General features: G+C 39.4%; 1 protein-coding gene across 3 annotated transcripts in view; it reads right to left on the minus strand.

The window, feature by feature from the left end:
- The window catches only part of LOC121644670 (probable cation-transporting ATPase 13A3), a 38431-nt gene that overhangs the window by 15697 nt on the left and 906 nt on the right, over positions 1–21828 (minus strand). For 2 of the 3 annotated variants that reach the window (XM_041992791.1, XM_041992789.1), the window contains exons 1-19: positions 18896–18957; positions 18678–18770; positions 18225–18398; positions 17808–17987; positions 15552–15622; positions 12343–12426; positions 12187–12256; positions 11969–12103; positions 11775–11847; positions 11534–11665; positions 10615–10782; positions 10383–10540; positions 10113–10301; positions 8832–8893; positions 5392–5542; positions 5185–5307; positions 5068–5085; positions 4781–4931; positions 1110–1230 (exon numbers count right to left, since the gene is read on the minus strand). In XM_041992791.1, coding sequence (XP_041848725.1) covers positions 1110–1230; positions 4781–4931; positions 5068–5085; positions 5185–5307; positions 5392–5542; positions 8832–8893; positions 10113–10301; positions 10383–10540; positions 10615–10782; positions 11534–11665; positions 11775–11847; positions 11969–12103; positions 12187–12256; positions 12343–12426; positions 15552–15622; positions 17808–17987; positions 18225–18398; positions 18678–18770; positions 18896–18916 — 2174 coding nt within the window. In that variant the 5' untranslated portion in view covers positions 18917–18957. Of the gene's footprint in view, positions 1–1109; positions 1231–4780; positions 4932–5067; positions 5086–5184; positions 5308–5391; positions 5543–8831; positions 8894–10112; positions 10302–10382; positions 10541–10614; positions 10783–11533; positions 11666–11774; positions 11848–11968; positions 12104–12186; positions 12257–12342; positions 12427–15551; positions 15623–17807; positions 17988–18224; positions 18399–18677; positions 18771–18895; positions 18958–21828 lie in introns of those variants that run through there. The other variant, XM_041992790.1, reaches the window with a different exon arrangement.

Genomic DNA, 21828 nt, shown 5'->3' on the forward strand with positions numbered 1-21828 from the left:
AGAACATGCTAAAATAGTTAGAAACAGAAAATGGAGTACAAACAGTGAGGTACATGTGATACAAACAGACATCAACAGTAAAATACATCATCATCATCGCTGTCAATGTCCATATGCAAGAAAATGTATTCAAAAAGAAAAAAAAAACTCACTACCCTTATTTAAAGCAGTGGCAAATAACAGAGTTCTTAGAAGCAGATCAGATGGACGTTACATTTTGGACCAGAGCTATTATGAGTCTTGGACACCAGCAGCAACATTGTAAAAACAGTTAAAATTTTGGGTGACACCTGTAAAAACTCTGTTTCTATACTCAAGACTACCAAAAACAGAGGATAAAGATATTTTTCTAAAGCATGCTGATCCATCAGTCCTTTTATTCTAGATATACACTACTGTTCAAAAGTTTGGGGTCACTTTGCCATGGGATTCAATAGGGAAGTGACCCCAAACTTTTGAACGGAGTGTATTCTTTAGGTAGTAAAAGGTTGATGCTGATTAGATAAAGAAACTTTTAACACATTCATGTATTTATTTGTATATTAATGTAGAACTGAGTGTCATGTCATGAGGTGTCATGAGGATAATTATGATGAGATTTTTGTTTGTTTCAATGATCTGAGCTAGTTGGAGATGATAAACAACAGGGGACCCAGGATGTAGCCTTGGGGTACTCCACATGTCATCTTTGTTTGAGTCGAACTATAGTTACCAATTGCTACAAAGTAGTCCCTGGCTTTCAAGTGGGATCCAGACCAGTCCAGAACTAGACCAGAGATTGCCACCAGGTTTTCCAGTCTGTCTAATGGGATGTTTTGGTCAACTGTGTTAAACGCAACACTGAGCTCTAGAAAAGCCTTAATTGTAGGGCTTAATTGTTTAGTTAATAATTAAACTGACTTGATGAATTTTTTTAGCACATGCGGAAAACAGCTTTCAGTTTTAATCACTGTCACAAACACATTAAAGATGAAAAGAAGGCTATCCATTAAAATGAACTAACAATAAAAATCTACATCAGCAGAAAGTATGTAGTTTTTTTTTGTTTGTTTTGTTTTTGTGGGAGCAGTCACACACATTGTGAGTGGTGTTATCTACTAAAAACATACCTGCTGAGGCTCTGGACTTTGTGCCATGAAAGTTTGGACTCCAGCTGTCGGTGTGCCAGGGCAATAACCCTAAAGCCCTGCCTGGTGTAGCCCTCCAGAGTCTCTGTGAAACTGTGTGGGACTGAAGGGAAGGACAGAGCCCAATCAGGGTGGACATTTGATTAAAAAGCAGTAAAGAAAAACCTGAGTATAAGCAGAGTAGAACAAATAATTGTGGCAATATATTGCGAGAGAAATAAAAAATAAATAAATCTTTACTGAATTTAATTAAGTAATATAATTACAATACAAACATACACTGGGAATTACAGAAGATAGTGGGAAGACAAACTAAATAAAAGAGAGATGGGAAAGATATGGAACTAGGACAGGGACATAAGTTTAGTTAATTGTATTTTGTAATTTGTATTTCCAGTTTTGTAACTTGTACACGTTTTGTAACGTGTAGGTTAGAACCTTGCATGGCAGCTTCCGCCGTCACTGTGTGAATATGTGTGTGTGAATAGGTGAATATGATGTATATTGTGTATGTATATTGTAAAGCACCTTGGGTAAAAGCGCCATATAAATACAGACCATTTACAAATAACTACAAATACAAATCAAATCTACAAGTACAGAATAATTCTGCAAGTTTGACAGTGCAAGTAAACCAAGTATGTGGGGAAAATGTAGTTTCTTTCTTGTAAGGTTTGCTTGCATTTACTTACTTGTATAGTTGACTTGTAATTTCTGACTTGTATTAATAATAATAATAATAATGGATTAGATTTATATAGCGCTTTTCAAGGCACCCAAAGCGCTTTACATTGTGTGAATCCATTATTCATCCACTCCTCACTCATACCTGGTGATGGTAAGCTACGTGCGTAGCCACAGCTGCCCTGGGGCAAGCTGACGGAAACGTGGCTGCCAGTCTGCGCCTACGGCCTCTCCGACCATCACCGAACATTCATCCACATTCATACACCAGCGATGCCAACACTGGAGGCAAGGAGGGTTAAGTGTCTTGCCCAAGGACACAACGACAGATGACTGCGGGAGCGGGAATCGAACCGCCGACCTTCCGATCATTGGACGACCTGCTCTACCGCCTGAGCCACTGCATTATTTGTATTTACTTGTATTTTTAAACTCGCTGATTTAATCCATACTTGTAGATTTCTCTCTTTCTTTCTTTCTGCTTTTTTCGAACATGTGCAACTAACACAAAAGAGTAAATTAAAAAGAAACAAAAACAGGACAAAAACAAAACATGAATGAATACATAACAAAATGAAAACAATACAACAAACAATAATATATAAACCCAACATGTCTGAAATGGAGTAGGTTGAAGCATAAGCTTATTTACATCTACCCCAGTCTCCCGAAACACACGTTTACATAAAGGTATTCACAACAATTAGAAAATAAATTATTTAAGAAATAATATATATATATATATATATATATATATATACATATATATATATATATATTTGATTTGTACCTGTACTTGTTAAACCTATGAAATAGGGGGATACAACTTACATGCTGTGTACATGATCACTTGAATAATCTGATAACTCTAGAAATCTGGCAATGATCAGATTTTGGTGTGCATGTAAACAGGCTGACTCATTGTCTGACTACATCCTTTTTTGACTTGCATGATAAAGGTTTGAAATCTTTCAGAGATCTTCAAACAGACTTTGTGTTTTTTTTTTTAGCTTTTTAGCATTAATTTTTTCCATTTTTTCTGCCTTTTTTCAAATGTCCTGTATTAAATCACCTTTTCCTGATTTTCTGTCTATGACTCAAGGTCAGGTGTGGGAGAAATTCCTGAGCTCTGATTTGCACTAGAAATTTGTATGGGAAATTCCTTCCCCCAGAGTTACTAGAACATCTGAAGTTAAATCTGCTTGGGAGGGTAAACTGGGATTATCTCTGGATGATGACTGGTGGGAGAACTCTGACCAGAGTTCATGTAACCTCTATCTGCACTCGTCTCACCCTCATATACAAGTTAAAGTTTCCAAATATCATCTATCACAACTTTTCCAAAAATGACAGACTGCTGTGATCAACGTGCTGCCATGTCTTCCGAAAGAATACAAAAAATTGAAGGTTTTATCATGTACCTCTCTAGTGTTAAGATGACTCTTATTGATTGGCTGTAAATCATTAAAGAGTTTCATGAAATAGAAACATTCACTTTACAATGTCTACAAAAGGCTAAAAGAGATGAGGCTCTCCTCCTTATTACCAACACAAGTTTCATCAGACCTCTTCCCTGTTCCTTGTTTAATGGGTTCAAAACCAACTAAATTCAATTCAGTTTTCTTTTTGTCTGATGATGCTCATTTGATAACACTGGGCCTGAGTCACAGTTTTTCTGAGCAAATTTGCTCCACTTTTTACAGAGACTGTGACATTCAAGCCTGTTTTTGTGTCCAGGTTTTGTTTCGAGGTAAAATAGAAAACAATTCTGACTTGTTTGAACAAAATCATTATTTGTTTTGTTTTCTGTTATTTAATTAACTACAATACACTGGAACATTTCACTGGGAAACAGGGTGGGAACATCACAGCTGTTCATCAGCTGCACTCTCCCATGAGTCATGGATGCAAGTGCCCAAATCCAGTCCTCAAGAGCTACTATCCTGCAACTTTTAGATGCATCCCTTCCCCAACACACCTGAATCAAATGCATGGCTGGTTACCAGGCCTCTGCAGAGCTGAATGAAATGTGGATGAGGGAACTTGATTCAGGTGTGTGAGAAGGAATGCATCTAAATCCACTGGCTACACAACATATCGGCATGGGCAACTCCGGTCCTTGAGGGCCACTGTCCTACAGGTTTTAGATGTTTCCCTACTCCAACACACCTCATTCAGATCAAATGGATCCAACAGCTTGTTGTCAAGTTCTGCACAATGACCCACTAATTAAATCAGTTGTGTTGAAACAAGGAAACATCTAAAACCTGGAACACTGCAGCGTTAAAGACCAGCATTGCCATCCCTGCAATTCACAAAGTCTCCATAAACTGCTGAAGAACAAGTCAACATCAAGAGGGGATTTAATTCCTTTGCTGGTCTTCTGAGCACCATCTGCATGCATGCTTAAAGCAGCCCCGCCAGATTCATTCCACTGGGTGTTTGTTTGTGTTTTTAGGAGATGGGGGAATGGGGGACATGCCATAACACTGCTCTGTCTGTGTCTGCACACGGCCCTTCAGTCTCATTACCTTATGTGGACAATTTCACGGGTTTACCTGTTAAATGATGGACAGCTGGTAAGTGATTCCTGTTTACAAAGAGAAAGGAATTCCTCAATCTAAGAGGAAACATTTCACAGTCAAAGTATGTTCATGAATCTGAAGTAGACTTTTCTTGAAAATGTTCTTAAAAACAACTAAAAACAGAATTTAACTAAATTTTTATGATATTGGTGAATGAGGCCACCTGACTTGTATTTGTTGACCTTGTTTTTTTTTCCTAAATAAAAAATATAGTTAAAAAAAATAGAGGAGGCTTTTTGCTTTTTGGTAGATGTTTGAAGGGTGTTGTCAAGTAAAGTGGGTTGGAAACCACTGCTTTAGAGGGAACATCTAAAGATGCTAGATGTCTGTGTTATATTGACAAACAGGACGGGGAATGTTTGGTATGAAAACAAAGAGCCTAACCTGTGTGAGGTTTGCAGAGGCTGGCAACCACCTCCGGTGCTCCCTTCAGAAAGGCATCCATGTGTTTTTCTCCCAACCTCCTGACCACCACACTCATCCTCTGCAGCGCCGAGCAGAAGGGGAACTGACGAACAATACCAATCTCATAGGGCTGGAAGGAGTGGAAAACATGTTCAGTTTTTTCCGTGGATCAAACAGAGTGCCATTGGCCATCAATAATCTTCATGACCACAGTTACAGTACTTGAATTAATCTTTATTTTTTTTAAGAAAATAAAAAGGACTTACTGATAATTCTGAGAGCTCCTGAAAAAAAAGGATTAATGATGTTATAATTCTTAAATCAGGCAGTCTTTATATTCATAACTAAACCAACTACACTCAACACACAGAGAGCTGTCATACCATGTTCTGCTCAGGTGGGTTGTTCTGATTGGCTTCAGGGATGAAGCGTTTTAGAGGTCGAACCACAGTGGGCATCAGTGGATTGTGGAGTGCTGTCTCTTCCTCTGTGGGCTCTTCTAAGATCTAAATGAGACCAAGATCATCCATCACGCTCAAAAATAATTATTAAAACTAGATTTAAACTAAACTCTACATGTGTTTGCTGACCCAGCCTGTGGCAGCGAACATCTTGAGGTCTAAAGGGTCTCCAGAGAGCTCTCCTTCTATGTTGGTCAGCGAGTGGCAGGTGGCCATACAGGCCACAAACATGGTGTTCACCAGACATTCTTCAGACGCTTCAGACTCTGGTGGAGAAAAGCTGAATGAAGAGGGAAGATCAGACAGATCAGAGTGCCTTATTACTCATGCATAATATGAAGCGGTGGTCAACCTCACTCATTATACAGCATGTGTGAATGTGTGAAGTAGAGGATATCTGCAGTTTTTATAATAATAGCTACTTCGTAGTAGTTCAAGTTATGAAGAGTTATGAGCAATAAAAGAGCCAATGCTGTGTACTGTGAGAGAATAACACCCCCGCCCTGTATTTTTACTCAAACCATTTTGGCACATTAGCAACGGGAAATGATGCAGAATAAGTTGAAAAGCTGTAAGCATGACATGCCAAAAGTGCCAAAAATTATCTTGAAAATGAGGATCCTTAAACTGCTGTGAAGTCAAACCCTATTTATCATAACAGCACATTTAAAAACAACTAATGTAGACCATAAAAACAACAGTCAAAATCTGATAGTAAAATAAGAGATGAGTCTTTAGAAATGGTCTGATTTGCTTAACGGTGGGAGCAGATTTGATATTAAGAAGTTGGCTGTTTCACAGTTCAGGTGCAGTTGATCACTATGTTTTTCACCTGGTTCTGGGCACACCTAGAATAAATCTACCAAGAATCTCTGACTGGGCTATGTAAGAGCTCATATAAGAGCTCAATCACATCATTTAAAAGTAAACAAGCAGATTTTAAAGTCAATCCTCTGCTAAACAGAGAGCCAGTGAAGGGTGCGCAGTCTCCTGAACTAACTCCAAGTGTTGAATAGAAGGCCAATCTATGCCCACATACAAACAACTGAAATTATCTTTAGATGGGAGACAGGACCTTTTTGATAGCTCTTAAAGCCCCATTACTGAAGATTGACAGACCCTAATGACGGCTAATTCATCATTTATCTTGCATTCTGATTCTTCTCTGAGCTCTCTCCAGAAAGTAAAAGTAGGTGCGATATTAACTCTTGTCTCATCTCTTGCTCTTTCTATTTCTTTCTTTTTTTCCTCTCTTCCTCTGATTGTGTGTCTAGTTGCTCGGGTATGACATGGTGCAAGTGCAAGTGCAAGATGCTCAACAGGGCGGAGGATTAAATTTAAAATTTTCAAATTCAAAATTTCAAATTTCAAACACTCTCTCAAAACAGACACCAGGATTCCTGACAAAGTGAATATTTGGTTAAAAAAAGAAAGAAAGAAAAAAAAAAAGGACCAATAGTGCCTGTAACCAATGTTCTAACGATGATCTAACGACTTCAAACTCAGTTTTATTTTCATTTAGCTCAAGGAAGTTTAAGCTAAGCCATGATATCGGGCCCATTCACACCAGCCTTTATGAGTCAAATCCAAGTCCATTTGTTCATAAAGTATTTGGCGTATTGTGAAAGTGAAACAGACTCTTAATTTGGATCAAAAAAGCAGACTTGTCCACATACAAATGTGGGTCTCAGTCAGCTTTAAGTAGACTTAATGCAGAAAGCGGACTACAATTTCTACATCCTGTATGTGGTTTGACATGGCATTTTGGGTAAAACGCAGGGCATTGTGGATAAACGCTACCAAAACACACTCGTGTATAGGACGATAGTCTTTAGAAATGGTTCGTGGTCAGACGTGGAATGACAACGAGATAAACACACTGATAGATATATGGTCTGAGGAAAAACATATCACATGCTTGTAAGCAGCACCACTAGCGTTACTTCTGGTGAGAACGAGAACACGTTATTCAAATAGCTTTGGCTTGTTTGTCAAAAGTGTATCGTGAACCCGATCTCAGAAGAATGTTTCCCTCCCCCCTGTCCCCCACAACTTAACCGAGTCCCCAGTCATAGTCTAGTGAACTATCCTAGTGTGAATATACTTTTTACTTTAAATTCAAGGGTAAGTAGATTCGCACATCATCTGCAAAACTGTGAAAGAAAATATCATGTTAAAAAAAAAATGCTGCAACAGGCAGAAGATACAAAGCAACCACCATGATGGTGCCCAAAACAAAACCTTGGGACGCACCACTGATATGTGGCACCAGCTCAGAAGTAAACGCACCCAGGTGGACTGAGTTGACCTCATTTTAACTTGAGCTAATGTTACCGCTTCATTCACCAGGATGTCCTAGCAAACTTATCGATAAAGATGACATAGACTGGGCTCCTACAAATGCCATAAAACTACATCCAGCTCACATCTAAACCGAGAAAATAGGCCTACGTGAAAAACATTTCACATCTTCTTTGCAAAACACATTTTGGTCTGTTTGACCGCTAACTTTGTTTGCCAGAAATATGCTAGATTGCAAAAAAAGAAAAAAAAATCTCATACAAGCACTTCAGTAAGGAAAGTTATTCTGGTTTCTATGAGCACATCTTTTTCCATAAAGTGTCAGCCAGACAAGTAGTTCTTCTTAAGGTCAATCTGGTATATTGTTGACTAGAAATGGTCTGCTTTTGGATCATCCAGCCCTTAGCAAAAGCAGTATACTTAAAGTTTATTTCATTAAGTATACTTAAGTATAAGTATAGCAAGTATCCTACAGACCATGTACTTCTAGTGTCCTAGAAAGTATACTAACTTAATAGTTCTTCAGACTAAATTGGAACATTTTAAGGTTATGAAAGTATACTTTAAGTATAATTTATAAGGTAATTTTAAGTTTACAAAAGTACACTTACAAGTGTACAGTACCCTTTATCTATATACTACTAGTGTATGTAAATACTTCTAGTCCACATTTTAGTTTATTGAAGCATACTTTAAGTATACTTTTATGGACTCAGAATGACTAAAACTAAACTTTTAGGAATATAAAGATAATTCAGTTGAGCACACAAACTATTTACTATAAACTTTTTAACTCCAGCACTACATGATCCTAAAAGTGTACGTTTATAACAGTGGTAATACCTCTAAGCAAATGTGTGCCGTGAAAAGCTTTTTTTATTCTGCTAAATTAAATGTAAGCACGACTCAATGACTTGACCTTATTCTGTACTTCAGGGGAACCCAAGTCCGGTCCTCGAGATCTACTATCCTGCAGCTCCTAGATGCATCCCTTCTTCAAAAAACCTGAATTCAATGGCTGAATTCCCCCATCCACATGTTATTCACCCATGCAGAGGCCTGGTAACGGGCATTCATTTGATTCTGGTGTGCTCGGGTGTACTAGGATCTACTCTTCACTTTTAGGGGAAATTCTAAATTTCTTGGCCACTAGGAGAAGCTCTTTTCACTAAGAATCTTTAGGAATACGGCCCCTGGTCATCACGTTAATTTTAGGACACAAATCCTGAGAATATCAAAAAATAATGATCTGAGATGTCATCTCCTACCTGTCGTTTCCAGCTCTCTGAATACCCCAAAGGTCCAAACCGTCCTCAGTCAGAGTACCAGTCTGCAGGATGGAAACAGATCATTCACATGAAGCTAAGACAATCTGGACATTAAAACATGAACATTGCCACTCTTAATCTCTGTATGAGATCCAGAACTCTACTACAATCTATTAATATTAGAACATGAACAAGCAAAGGTGCAATAACTTATATGTCTTGTGCCAACCCTCATTTTATTATATGTTGAAGGAAAAATTGGAAATAGGTGAAGGATTTAATTAAAAGATACAGTATTTTAAGCAAGTTTTATTCAGAAACAGTTTCCTAGACTCCTTAAAGGACTTTCCAAAGCTCTTCTCTGAATGTTTTTTACTTTTGTTCTGTTCGCTGTCAGAATGATCCCACACTGGTTTAGTAATGTTGAGGCTCTGGGGAGGATTCATCCCTCCATCAGACCTTTTGCTGCTGATTATACAGTATGTCCAGTTCTTGTGTCATTTGTCAAACCTCAGCCTTTTCTTCCCATTTCTTTCTTTAAGAATGGCTTCTTTAGTTTCTCCAGGATTCACATAATGTTTTCGGAATTTTTGCGACGATTATAGACTCATTATGGTGATTTTCCTCATCTATTCTCTCTAACTGTTCGTGTTTTGTTGTAGAAAAATGTTTCTCAGTTAAAATTTTGTTTGTCTTCCACCACAGCCTATCAAACAGTTTACCTTCACTTTTACACATCTGCATCTGAAAAACGGAAGTAAATTTGATGACGTACGTTTATCAGGTAGCATGCAGGAGCACCGTGATTGGTCACAGTTGTATTAAAATTGCAGTAAATAGACTAAATTGCAACAATGTGCAGTATTCATGAGGATTGGCTGAATTTGCATTAACAGTTGCAATAGAAATATTTCAAATTCCTGGAAGCACCGCAGCCACCCTGCCATGGAGACCAAATTATGATGAGGCTTCAGCCAATAGTAGATGGGTCAACTGAAGGTCCAGGTTCAGGTCTTTGTTGGATTTGTTCCTATTTCTTCAGGACCTCACTCTAAGATCCCTTTCATCTGCTATCTTCTATTTACCCAGTTTAGAAGATGTTTTAAGGACACGCTGCACACCATGCTGCGATAGCTCAAGTTTCCAGCTAAAAGCTCTTTAAGAGTCATATCACAGAACATGAAGGAATCATTTAACCCGACTCTGTGAGTTCTGGCGTCTGTATCAATAAACAGAAATCCTGAAATTCCAGTGTCAGAGACATAAATAGGTTTGGATGACCTTGTCGAAGCAGACCAGGTTAAGTTGACCACACATGTTGATCCTCTGAGGACTGATGCAAAAGATGCCGGCACGCTTCAGACGCCGCTGCGCATACACGATACCAGCGGTCATGGCTGCCGGTAAGGCCGGGGGAACAGTGATAGTGATGATGTCCAGAGATTCGACGATGATGGTTTTAGCTGGAACCTGAGTAGGTTCAGAGACAAGTGTAAACGATTGAGATTTAAAAGTATTTAACACATCCACAACTCTAAAATGCAGCGATACCTTGTTTATGATGCTGAGGACGATGGTGTAGATGAAGCCGATCCCTGCCACCCCAACCAGACACAGCAAGAAAAAGTAAGCGTCACGGTACAGCTTGAAGTCAGTTGGCTTTGGATAGAGGATGGAGCGCACCAGTTGGCCTTTCTCTGTGCTAAAACCTGTGGAAACATTATCTAATTACTTCTTGTCCTCACCTGTTGAGGCTGAACGTGTTTGTCTCTCTCTGCCTCACCTGTTCTTACAACAACAGCCTTCACTAGCTCACCAGTGTAGAAGCGGGTCTGGATGACGTGGGTACCACAGAACAGCGTGTGTCTCTTATGTTCCTCCATGCTGTAGCTCCTACCTGCCTCGTCGCCTGAACTGGGCAAGCTGGTTTTGGTTACTGGAACACTTTCTCCTAAGAATTGCATGAAAATTGAAAGAAATTAAATGGATGATTTATAAAAATCTGCACATTGCAGCACCTGTACCCAGCTTTACACTTGATAAAGCAGACTTTTACTGGGATTTTCACACATAACCATCTCTAGGGTTTCCAGAGAATGGTCTAATGGTGGGGGAGATATTTTCTTGGCCCACTTTGGGCTCCTTAGTACCAACGTGGCCTGGTTTACCCACCACAGCCTACCTGAGTATTGTTGCTGACCATGTCCATCCCTTTATGACCACGGTGTAGCATCTTCTGATGCTACTTCCAGCAGGATAACGCACCATGTCACAAAGCTCAGATCATCTCTACCTGCTTTCTAGAACATGACAATGAGTTCACTGGACTCCAACGGCCTCCACAGCCACCAGATCTCAGTCCAGTAGAGCAGCTTTGGGATGTGGTGGAACGGGAGATTCTCATCATGGATGCAGCCGACAAACCTGCAGCAACTGTGTGATGCTGTCATGTTAATATGGAGCAAAACCTCTGAGGAAGGTTTCCACCACCATGTTTAATCTATGACACCAAGAATTAAGGCAGTTCTGAAGGAAAAATGGGGGCCAAACTGGTACTAGCAAGATGGACCTGATATAATGGCCAGTGAGTGTAGAGTGACACCAGGAAACAGATTCATGATTCACTCTCAACAATCCAGTTGCTGTATACATAATGATATTTGATCCTAACATGAGGATCTCCATGACAACAACATCCCCACCTGTCAGCATGCTCTCATTCACAACACAAGTTCCATGGAAGAGCACGGCATCGCAGGGCATTATCATCCCATTGGTTGGAATAATGATGACATCACCGGGCACGAGTTCTGTTGACATGGCCTGTTCAATATCTGGGACCAAAGATAAGGGGAATGGGAGTTTTAAGTTAATGAAAAACAGCATTTAACAAAGCCAATGACTTCACAAGAGCTTTGTAAGATGGCAGAAATGAAAACACACCTTTATTTCCTCTGCACACTGAAACACGGACCACACTGTGTGTCGCCACCATGTCATGGAGCATCACATATTGCTAAAACAAGAGATGGAAACACATTTAATTTGACTTGCATCTTGAACCTAGAAGAGGAGAAAAACTACCAGACTACAATCTAGCTTATATTCATATTTTGTAATGCTCAGATACGACTCACCTTTTTAATAGTATACAATGAGGTAGCTATTGATATGACTGACATGAAAACTATGGCTGTGGCATAGTAATAGTAGTCTTCTAAACTCCACAGGATAACACTGAAGAGCTGGAAGATGTAAAAAGGGTTCAGGACCTGAGGAGGAGGAGAAAACAGAAATCATAAGAAGCAGGACTGAGCAGCCAATCTGGATAACAGACCTGCAGATAAAAGCTCACCTCCTTTATAAGAAGCTTGAACAGAGAAGGTATCTTCACAGCGATCTCATTCTCCCCAAAAAATAGCCTCCTGATGGAAAAAAGAACATAAAACTGTTTATTTCTCTGTCATTGTGAAGCTAGAATGAGCTGCTGCTTCTTTAACCTCTAACGTACCGGTAGTCCTGCAGGGTTTTAGAAAGTCCAGAGCTGTTATCAGTGTGGACATGTGCACAGCTCACCTTCGTATCCTCCAGGCCTCTAGAGAAGTAAATTTTCAATTTCTACAGTTGTTTTGCAACAAAACAATTAAACCTAAAATGCATCATACTGGTGACTAATTTTAATTTATATTTAGTTTGCCATCTTATATCTTAACATACAGTGGATATAAAAAGTTTTCACACCCCTGTTAAAATTCCAAGTTTTTGTGGTTTTAAAATATTAAACCACAATAAATCAATTCTAAACTTTCAATGTGACCTTTAACCTGAATAATTCACCTGAAAAAGAACCCCATCTCTTAAAAATAAAAATAAAACATTTAAAAAGTACAATAATCTGGTTGCATAAGTATGGGCACCTTTAACTATAACTTTACTGAAGCAGTTGATTTAATCCCAGTAATGATGACCCATCCATCATTATGGAACATCTTGACTTGGTAAATTCCTCATAAACTGGTTTTGCCTTTTGTCAGATTGTGAGGACATCAGTTGTTCTCAGTCCTCTTCAACACACAGATTTTCTGATGGATTTAGGTTCAGGACTCTGGCTGTATCGTTCTGTCATGATCATGGTTTTTAAGGTCTTGTCATGTTATGTCTGTTTCCTGTTTTATTTTTTCCTGTTTTTCTACTCTGAGTCCCTCCCGGATCACCAAGCTTATCACCCTATCTCTAAGGGAGAGCCCGGCCACCCTGCAGAGAAAACTCATTACGGACGCTTGTATTTGCGACCTTGTTCTTTCGGTCACTACCCACAGCTCATGACCATAGGTGAGGGTAACGTAGATCGACCGTAAATCAAGAGCTTCGCCACGACAGACCGATGCAGAGTCCCCATCACTGCAGACACCGCACCAATCCACCTGTCGATGTCCCGCTCCATCCTTCTCTCACTCATGAACAAGACCCCGAGATACGTGAACTCCTCCACTTGGGGCAGGACCTCATTGCCCAACCCAGAGAAGCACTCCAAGCTTTTCCGGCTGAGGACCATGGTCTCAGATTTGGAGGTGTTGATTCCCATCCCAGCCGCTTCACACTCGGCTGCGAATCGCTCCAGTGAAAGCTGAAGATCACGGCCCGATGAAGCCAACAGAACCACATCATTTGCAAAGAGCAGAGACCCAATCCTGAGGCCACCGAACCGGATGCCCTCAACACCTCGGCTGTCCATAAAAGTTATGAACAGAATCGGTGACAAAGGGCAGCCTTGGTGGAGTCCAACCCTCACCGGAAACGATTGATTTACTGCCGGTGATGCGGACCAAGTTCTGACACCAGTCTTACAGGGCCCGGACAGCTCACACAAGGGGTCTGGCACTCCATACTCCCGGAGTACCCCCCACAGGAGTCCCCGGTGGACACGGTTGAATGCCTTCTTCAAGTCCACAAAGCACATGTAGACTGGTTCAGCGAACTCCCATGCCCCCTCAAAACCCTGAAGAGAGTGTAGAAATGGTCCACTGTTCCACGACCAGGACGAAAATTGGTTTAGTTTTGTTTATTAAAATCTTATTGTGCCTCAGTCTAACTTCTCCCTCATAAGTCTGCATTTTTGTCCACACCTTTCACGCCATGCAACCCTGACACATTCCAGAACTTAAATTTTTGTCTGGTGAAGTTGTTCTTAAAGGTGCATCCACACTGCCGCTGTTTAGTCGACTTTAAAAGAACCCTGGTCCGCTTCCACAGATTGTACAGTCTGTAGCAGAGTCAACGCTCATTCTGACTGGTGCAGACCGAAGAATCAACTTCTGGTCCGTTTGAAAACCAGGGGTCTTAGTTCACATGCAAGTAAATTCTAGTGCAGCTCCCTTGCTGTGTGAAAGCAAACAGGCCATCCCGTGAGCCAAAGAGAGGAAGTGATGTAGGACATCAGCAGCCAGACATGTTTGGTGTCTGCATGCACCTCCTGCTGCTCGCACTGGACAGATTCTGGTGAAAACACTTTAGGTCTGAACACTAAAGTAAATACAGAAACTCCAAGACTGCATAAATGGATTGTTTCTCTGTTGTGTACTTCTGATAAAAGAGTCATTTTCAGTTCTGGTTAATCAGGCAGATGGATTTTCTTCTCCTTTCTTGCTGGTCAGTGGTCGTGAGCAGTTGTTGTAACTGTGTGACATTACAGTGCAGTGTGAAAGCAAACCAAACCTAACAAAGATGTGAATTTTCTTGGAATTCCCCGCCCAATCGAACAGAGTACCCTGGACTATCCTGATGTGAATGCACCCAAGCTGGATTTATACATGCGTGGCATCTGCATACGATAGGGCCGGTGCAGCTGATGCTGGTGAAATGTGTTCTTGCACTCGAGTGTAGGGTTACACCCTCGTGTTGCAGTTTCTCTTCCAAATCTGAAGGTGGCAATAGGGCTGGTATCAGCTGGTAAACTCCACAAGGTGGAGTTTTTGAATTTCCTCTTCAGATTTAGCTTTCAAACAGACACCTGAAGGTTTCGATCCAAAAATGAATCTAGTATTTGAAACTGCTCATAATTCCTCCACCATGACTAAAGTCCCAGTTCCAGCTGAAGAAAAGCAATCCCACAGCATGATTCTGCCACCACTATGCCTCACTGTGGGAATGCTGGGTGTTTGTTTTTTTTGTTTGTTTCTTTTTTGTTGTTTGTGATAATATATTGTGAAGAAGTGAATTCTTTTTTGTAGCCGAGCTTGGATGTTTTGGATGTAAGTCCAGACATACAGAGAACACAGGACAGTGGTTTTCACATGTTTGTCACATGTAGGAAACATTAAAAAATTCCTGCAGCTCCTGCAGTGTTGTTGTAGTTTCAAGGCAGCGTCCCTGACCAGTTTTTGTCTTTTCAACAGTTTTGGGTTGATGTCCAGTTCTTTAGAAGTTCTCTGTGAACCAGGACTTCTGCTGCAGCAGGAAACTGAGGAAGCGTCAGGAACATCTTACGAGCTGAACCTTAATTGACATTAATTAGCTTCTTTACTTGATGATTTGTGAAAACAAGAAGACTGAATTCTGGAATTAAACCAAAATACAGCATAAACATTTTCTATATCCACTGTAGTTCTTTTATCAAATTATCAAACAGCCAAAGAACAAAACCAAAGCTATGAAATAATCTGGAAAATTTTGGCATCAACATTTAAAGACAGAATCCAACGAGGTCAGCCTCCAACTTACTGATAAAATTCAAAGTTCTGGTTCACATCATTCCAGTAGTATCTTGTGTTGTGGTGAGTGAAGTAGTGGATCTGCACAGGGGAGAGGACATGGAGGACATTTAAACTGTGGTCAGATGCAGCCCATCATTTACCTAAACCCGCCGTTCCCAACCTGAGATCCACAAACACTCAGGGAACAAAAGTTTCATTGTCTGGTAATCAAAGTTAGATTTTTAAGTTAAATCATAACACATTTAAACTTCGGACCACCTTTAAAAAAACTTGAACTCGTACCAATACACCTTGTAAAAGTGTCATAAAAATGTCAAATATAAAGTTTTGTTTTGTTTTTTTTTTACTTTTTTCACATCAGATCTTTTCAACAACTTCAGACCTAAGTACATATGTTGTATTTTCATTATGTTTTTATATATTTTTGTTTTTATACCCTTTTGTCATAAAAACACAGAATTTTCAATGAAAAAACAAAAAAACACAAAATATGTATTACTTCCAAACATAAGATGCAAACTGGAATATTTGATATGAGGTTAATACAGCTTAAGGTCAATTATTAATAAGAACATAGATTTTGAGGTATTATTACTTTTGAAGATGTCAGAAATATATATATATACTGTATATATATATTCCCACTTCAGATCTTTACAACATCTTCAGACTTTATCATAGGCATGAAAATGATCATTTTATTTTTATAATTTTGGGGTCATTCCACCTAAAACCTGTTTTACCTGTATTTTGAAGGTAAATGCTGAGATTTGTTAGGTATTTATGAGAAAAACATTATAATACGTCAGGATAACATTATATCTAAACTATGTGGTTATAAGGAGACGTAAAGCTTATTTTCCCTAATGTTTTTCAAATTTCATAAACCCACAAAATATATTATCATCTACATTTACACCAGTCTTTTATGTTTATCCCAACACAACCTGGTTATTAACCAGGAGGTCAGTGGTGTTTTTAACCAGGAGGTCAGAGGTGTTATTAACCAGGTTGTCAGTTGATTTATTTACCAGGAGGTCAGAGGCTTATTAATCAGGAGGCCAGAGGTGTTCTTAACCAGGAGGTCAGTGATATTGTTAACCAAGAGATCAGTGATGGTATTAACCAGGTTGGTCAGTGGTGTTTTAACCGAGTCATCAGATGTGTTATTAATGTTAGTTGTGGTTAGTAGTGTTAATAACCAGAAGATCAGTAGTGTTATTAACCAGGGGAACGTTGCAACGCAGCAACACCTTCATCAAGTTTTCAGATGATATCACTATGGTGAGGCTCGTCTCTGCAGCATGGTGCACAGATAACAACCTGCACCCAAACATCACACAGAAACAAGGAGTCTGTCATGTATTTCAGGAAAAAGAAAAACGGGCATCCAACCACTGCTCATCAATGGGGACTGTGTGGAGAGGGTGTCAGACTTCCATTTCCTGGGTGTCTGCATCATGCATAATGGATGACCTGACCTGGGGTGTGAACATGGCCGAGTACAGAGTAAAGTTTGGAGAAAGTGGATAACATCATGGCTTTGGCTTTTATGGCTTCTTCTGGGATGTGTTTGTTACGCTTCACTGATGATGTAACATGATGGGAGCAGCAAAATGAACTCAGATGTCCACAGAAACATTCTGTCTGTCAGTTTAAAGAAAGATGCAACCAAACTAATCAGGAAATTCTGATGGATAAAAACACACAGCCAAAACAACAAAGGAGTTCATGAGGAGCAAGAGGTGGATCCCCCCCCCCCAAAAAAAAACAAACAACGGCAGTGAAAGCTTGGAAAAGCATCTCAAAAGAAGAATAAAAGTTGGATGTCAATGGCACAGGCTAGAAGCAGTTTTTGCAAGCAAAGAATTTGCAACTTTATTCAGTTTTATTGACTTTAATCTCTTATAAGTCTCTGTTTCAGTACTTGGGCTCACCTAAAAATGTGGGGATCAGTTAAAAATAATTCTGCCTCCTGAGTTGTGTTTCAGGTCCAGATGTAAATACCTAAATTTAAAAGCTGAAACGTTTACCTCATCACATATTTGTCTTTTGATGTGTAACCCAAATGTTTGCAGCCTACAGCAAAAATGAAGAAACTGGCCTTATTGTCCTAATATTTTTTGGAGGGGAGTTTATCTCTTCATATACCTTTTAAATATATATATATTTTTAGCAATGCAAGGACGGCATCTAACTTTGTTGTACCTGTTATAATGATATAGTATGATATTCTCATTCATCCCTTCCAAGTGCTTCCCACCTGAACATGCAGTTTATGAGGAAACTTCCCGAGATGCTCCTCATGAACGGCCCAGACGTCATCGCCTCCGTCTCCTTTTAGCAGCTGAGTTTTGGGCTCCAGATCCAAATCATCGAAGGGCTTCTTTCCTGGAGCATACATCACATGTACTCTGGCTCGAAACCACTGTTTGAACTCATCCTGCAAAAAGCACATTAATGATTAAAATCTTTTGGCTGACAGGGACATCTGAGTTATACATTGATGGTACAATAAACAATTAAAGTGAAACACTTGAGTACAGCTGCAATATAAAAATCAAATCAAATCTTTGCTGAAGCAGCAGCATATTCACATGAATAAGCATTTTTTCCATCATTTTATTTTCTACAGAGTTCAGTTTACATGTGAGAGTTGCGTGTTCTGCTGTTTTCCTACCGTTGTCCTGAGCAGCAACGTGTGTGCATCCCTTAGCGACGTGTGTGTGCATGTGCACTCGACACCCCACTCAGGCAGCCAGTAGAGCAGCAGCAGCAGGAGACCACCAGAGCAAACAGCACCCACACCCACCAGGGTCATCTTCCAGAGACAGGGCCTGTACCCCCACACCTCCTGCACACCACAAACCCACGTCAGCTCACTGATGGGCTGAATACACCCAGGTGTTGTCTTCATAAAGACATCTGGTGATTAATAACACTTGTACCTTCCTTTCTTTCCCTTTAAATTAAATCCTTTTTACAGTTTATATGACCAACAACCTCAAACAGCTAAGAATCCCAAGTTACTCCTTTTTTTCTTTTTTACAAAGTACATAGATCTATCATTCAGTAACTACAACATTACAGGATAATGAGGGAAAAATGGACCAAGAATAAGAATCATATTCACCATCTCCTCCTCCAGGCCCCGGTTAATGATCCTCACCTCTTCTCTTGATCTCATTCTGTCAGTGCAACAGCTGCAAAGAAATATGATGAAGATATATTATTCTGTTTTGTGCTTTTAATGTTTTGCTTACTTTTAGTGTCTTATGTTTGTACAGTGTCCTTGGGTGCTTTGATAAGGCGCTTTTTTAAAATAAAATGTATTATTATTATTATTATTATAAACATTTCAAAATCCTGCATGAAAATGAGACTATAAGCAAAGCATCTGGTGACACATGCTAGTTCAGTCCAGTCAGTTTGAATTGAGAAACCTTCCTGGTTTCAGAAATATCATCACTAATGTATTTGGATTAAATTTCAGTTTGATCATGATAAGATGTGATACTGATTCAGTGTCTGCTGATATCACGAATTCTGCAATACGATTTTAGTTTCAACTCAGGATCCAGCGATCAACATGAGACAATATCACAGCTGAATGAACACATTTACTTCTATTCATGTCAAATTACAAAAAATAACTAAAACATCTAACTATGTATTTATTCCTGAACTTAATCAGACATTTAAATGAAAAAACAACTTTTAACAAAAACAGACTACAGCATTTTCTGTTTACTGAGCTTTAAAATAGCACTATGTCCCTTTCTGAACTTAATATTTGTTTCTGGCTTGTTTTGATGGAACATTGACATTTATAATGGACATTTTTGGAGCTGTCGTTGCTCTGCAACGTCCCAAAGTTTTTGTTCCAGAATGGAGCATCACGTAACAGCTGTGTCTGGCTTTACGGGACCGCGTCAAATGCCAGTAACTGGATATCAACACACTGGTTGTTTTGCTTCAACAAGGAAACCCAAGAGAAAAATAAAGAGAGAAAGTGACAGAGCCTGTTAAATCACAAGTTGTCTCCACCATCTCACCTGGCATCACCACACCTGCTATTATTGGTTACCTCACTGACACGCCCAGGAAATTATATAATCCAATCCTTCAGGCCAGTACAGCCCTTTTCCCTCCAAAACCAGCTGAGCAAAGGAAACCTCTGTGAGTTAAGAAATTGACTAATCCTAATTTCTTTTCATATTTCATGGTGGTTAAAATGTTTGTGTTTATACTGTATATCTAGCCAATGTTTGCCTCCCTGAAAACAATATGAAACAGCTGAGTAGATGCATTAATGATGTAGGTTATCTTTATTCATTCATTTTCATTTGTTAATGCAGACATTTAACTTGATCTTGTCATGTGGCAGCTGAGGTGAGGACCCAAAATGCAGGCAGACGAATGCAACAATCCAGGATTTCATTTTAAAAGAACAAGGTAATTGATACAGATGGGAACGTTGGGAGACAACAACACTAACTGAAAAAAACAAGACAGAAGCAACAAACAGAAGGCAATGAACTGGCATTGAGTAAGAGAAGCCAAGGGGTATAAATACTGAGGACAACTAACAGGGAACAGGTGAAGTGCGTGAGCAATTAGACAAGGTGAACTAACAAGCCGAAAACAGAAAGCAATACAGAACACAGGGGAAGGAGCTGCGAAAACAAGATGGAAACAGAACTACATATGAAAAAACCAAGAACATAAACCATGATCATGACAGACCTGTTATTTTATTTACTTTTTGTTTTAAAAAATATTTGTGCCACCATTTTTACTACAATGAACAAACAACTCTGTGTGTGAAGTGAGAACCCTCCGAACTTTAAAACTCCACTACCAGCTTTGTTTGCTAGGTGCAAGAGCATCATTTGAGACAAGTAAAGCCTTGAAAGTACCACAGAAGAAGACAGCACACATGAACACAATGTTGAAGTAGTTACCTGTAGTGTATTCATAGCTGCATGTCTGGAGGCCACTGGATCCACTCACAGATGAAAACATCTTTATGTCTGTAAGCGTTTGGCCACTGCAGGCTACCGTCCATTTACAAGCGTGCATGGCATTTGAGTTAATTGCTATTCCTATATGTACCACTAGATGTCAGTCATTCTGACACGCTGTACTTTTGAAGCACACAGCTGAAGATGCCAGATTGTCCCACAGAGGCACCCCCTAACGATGGCTAATTCAGCATCCATCTACATCCCGTCTCTTCTCTAACCTCTCTCAAGCTATACAAAATCCGTCTGATGTTCACTCCTGTCTTATCTCCAGCTCAGACACTTTCTTTCATTTATCTTCTCTTCATCCAGTAATGTCCTCTTGGATTTCTTTACTAAATCAAAACAGCCAGCGTGTTGATATCCAGTTGATGGCACGTGATGTGGTCCCCTATAGTGAAATACAGCTGTAACATGATGCTCCAGGCCGGAACAAAAACTTGTATAGTTTGGTTTCTCAGCTTCGGGACGCTGCAGAGCAATGACCGCTCTAGGAATGTACACAACAAGGGTCACTGTGCCATTAACACAGTGACACGTCAGAAACAGATTTTTAAGATTGGAAAGTTATGTAGGGTTTATTTAAAATGTTCATATCATGTAAAGGAATACTGAAAGAATACATTTCTGTTTGTAGACATTAAAGCAGGATAGTAGTGTAAACCTTAGTCCTACTTAGAGTTTAAAAGCAAATATTTTTACTAATTAGTAATAATAACCTAGACATTACAGCAGGTGGCGGTATTACTTTATCATAGTTCCACACCACATATCCACATTTTCCTCGTCAAGTTAAAATGAGACATTTTGATTGTTGGAGCAAAGAAAATAAAAAGCTTCAACATGTGCCTTAGCATGAACATCTAACAGAAGACTTCTCCAACCATGATTATTCTACGTTTTCACTTTGGAACCATGCATGGTATTGATGTCAGTTTAATAAATCATTTCTTTTTCCAGCAGCCTCGTATATGGGAAAATACACATTAACATGTTTTATGTGATGGAAATCATCACATTATGATGGCATTGTCGCTTTACAGGCTATGACTAAAATAATTAGTTTACTGATAAAAAAAAATCATGCACTTCCTTATAATAAATACAACTTAATGTGTTAAGATATGATGCACTGCTGGAAAAGGGAGGTGGCAATATGTGGAAACCTTTGCACCAAGTACACATGTTAATATCCATTTATAGTAATATACCTGAGTCAAGTTTAATTTTCAACCAGCACCATGGCTGGGAAGAAAACTG

Source organism: Melanotaenia boesemani, chromosome 8 (genome assembly GCF_017639745.1).
Source record: "Melanotaenia boesemani isolate fMelBoe1 chromosome 8, fMelBoe1.pri, whole genome shotgun sequence".
NCBI lineage: Eukaryota > Metazoa > Chordata > Actinopteri > Atheriniformes > Melanotaeniidae > Melanotaenia > Melanotaenia boesemani.